The sequence below is a fragment of the Condylura cristata genome, unplaced genomic scaffold, assembly GCF_000260355.1.
Source record: "Condylura cristata isolate star-nosed mole 26May11 unplaced genomic scaffold, ConCri1.0 scaffold00054, whole genome shotgun sequence".
NCBI lineage: Eukaryota > Metazoa > Chordata > Mammalia > Eulipotyphla > Talpidae > Condylura > Condylura cristata.
Window position 1 is genome coordinate 1,277,628 of NW_004567155.1, and position 1,312 is coordinate 1,278,939.

General features: G+C 75.2%; 1 protein-coding gene across 1 annotated transcript in view; it reads right to left on the reverse strand.

Moving 5' to 3' along the window:
• Nucleotides 1-1,312, reverse strand: part of BRSK2 (BR serine/threonine kinase 2) — a 45,629-nt gene that overhangs the window by 22,398 nt on the left and 21,919 nt on the right. Inside the window, exon 10 of the mRNA XM_012734335.1 lies at nucleotides 231-418. Coding sequence (XP_012589789.1) covers nucleotides 231-418 — 188 coding nt within the window. The remainder of the gene's footprint in view (nucleotides 1-230; nucleotides 419-1,312) is intronic.

Below are 1,312 nucleotides of genomic sequence, written 5' to 3' on the forward strand. Positions count from 1 at the left end.
TGGGCCCCGTGGGCCTTGGGCCGCGGCCGCCGGCGCAGCACCACGGGCCAGTGCCCGCCTCCGTGGGATTTCTGGCCCATGGGGGCCACGGCTGCAGCCTGGCCGGTGGGGTGCCGCCCCCCGTGGGGCCCGCGCCCCTGCAGAGCCGCCCAAGCTTGGACAGCAGACACGGCCCGGGGGGGTGGGGGGCCCTCCGCAGGACTCCAGAGGAAGCTAAGGCCCCGGGGGGCCAGCAGGGCCGGGGACGCCCACAGTGGCCCGTGGGGACGCCCCGGGCAGGCGGCCGCCGCTCACCGACAGGAAGGCGTGCACGATGTCGGCCTTGATGGAGCTCAGGGGCTTGTCCTTGATGACCACGAAGATCTGCTCCTCCTTCTCCAGGCTGATGAAGTTCCCGAACCAGGACTTCTTGGCCAGCCTGGGGAGGGCGCGTGAGGCCGGTCAGGGAGCCGGGCCCGCGGAGCCGAGGCTGGCCTGCCCTTCGCCCGGCGCTGCCCCTGGCTCCTCCGAGTTTGGGGCTGTTCCTGGGCAGCGAGCCCGGGGCAGCCGGAAGGCGCAGGCGGGGGAGGCCTCCAGGGCCCCAGCCGGCCCTCTACCGAGACAGAAGCGCCGTGGACCTTGGCTCAGCTGACCACAGCTCCGCTGGCCTCACCTCACCCCTCCCAGGGCATCCCGTGAGTCCAGCGTCCTGTCCCCCGCGCCCCGCAGCGTGCCAGGCGGACGCCTCGCGGCTCCCGGCGCACAGCCCTGGGCGGCCCGTGGCCGGCTTCCAACGGGCGCTGACCCTGGAGGTCGGGTCACGGGGCTGGGCTCCTGCCTCCGGCTGCCAGGTGGCCAACAGCGCGGGGCGTGGCGGCCAGCCCCGTAGAGGGTGCCCGGTGTGCCCGCTGCTGGGCTTCAGAGCAGCACGTCCGTGGGGGGCAGTGTGTGCGCCAGGAGCCGGCCATGTCCAGTATCCAGGCCAGGACCAGTGTGGTCCAGGCGAGGGCACCGTGGCCTGGCTGGCCTGGCTGGGTGGTGTCCAGCAGCTCCCCGGGCCGACTCTGAGGTGGGGTGACCAGTCCTGCCCCTGCCCGCTCCCCCCGCAGCCACCTCCCCCCCAGTGCCGGCGGGGGCCCGGCATGGCCGCTGCTGGGAGCCCCCGCGGGCTCTGCTGCTCCATCTCGGTGGAGGGCGAGGGCCCGGCTGCCCGCCCTGACCCGCAGGGCGGCGCCCATCGGGAGGAGCGAGGCTCCCTGGGGCAGGGCTGGCGGGCGGCAGAGATGCCGGCCACGCTGTGGCCTCCACGTCTCGGGCCACCGACGTCCGTGGG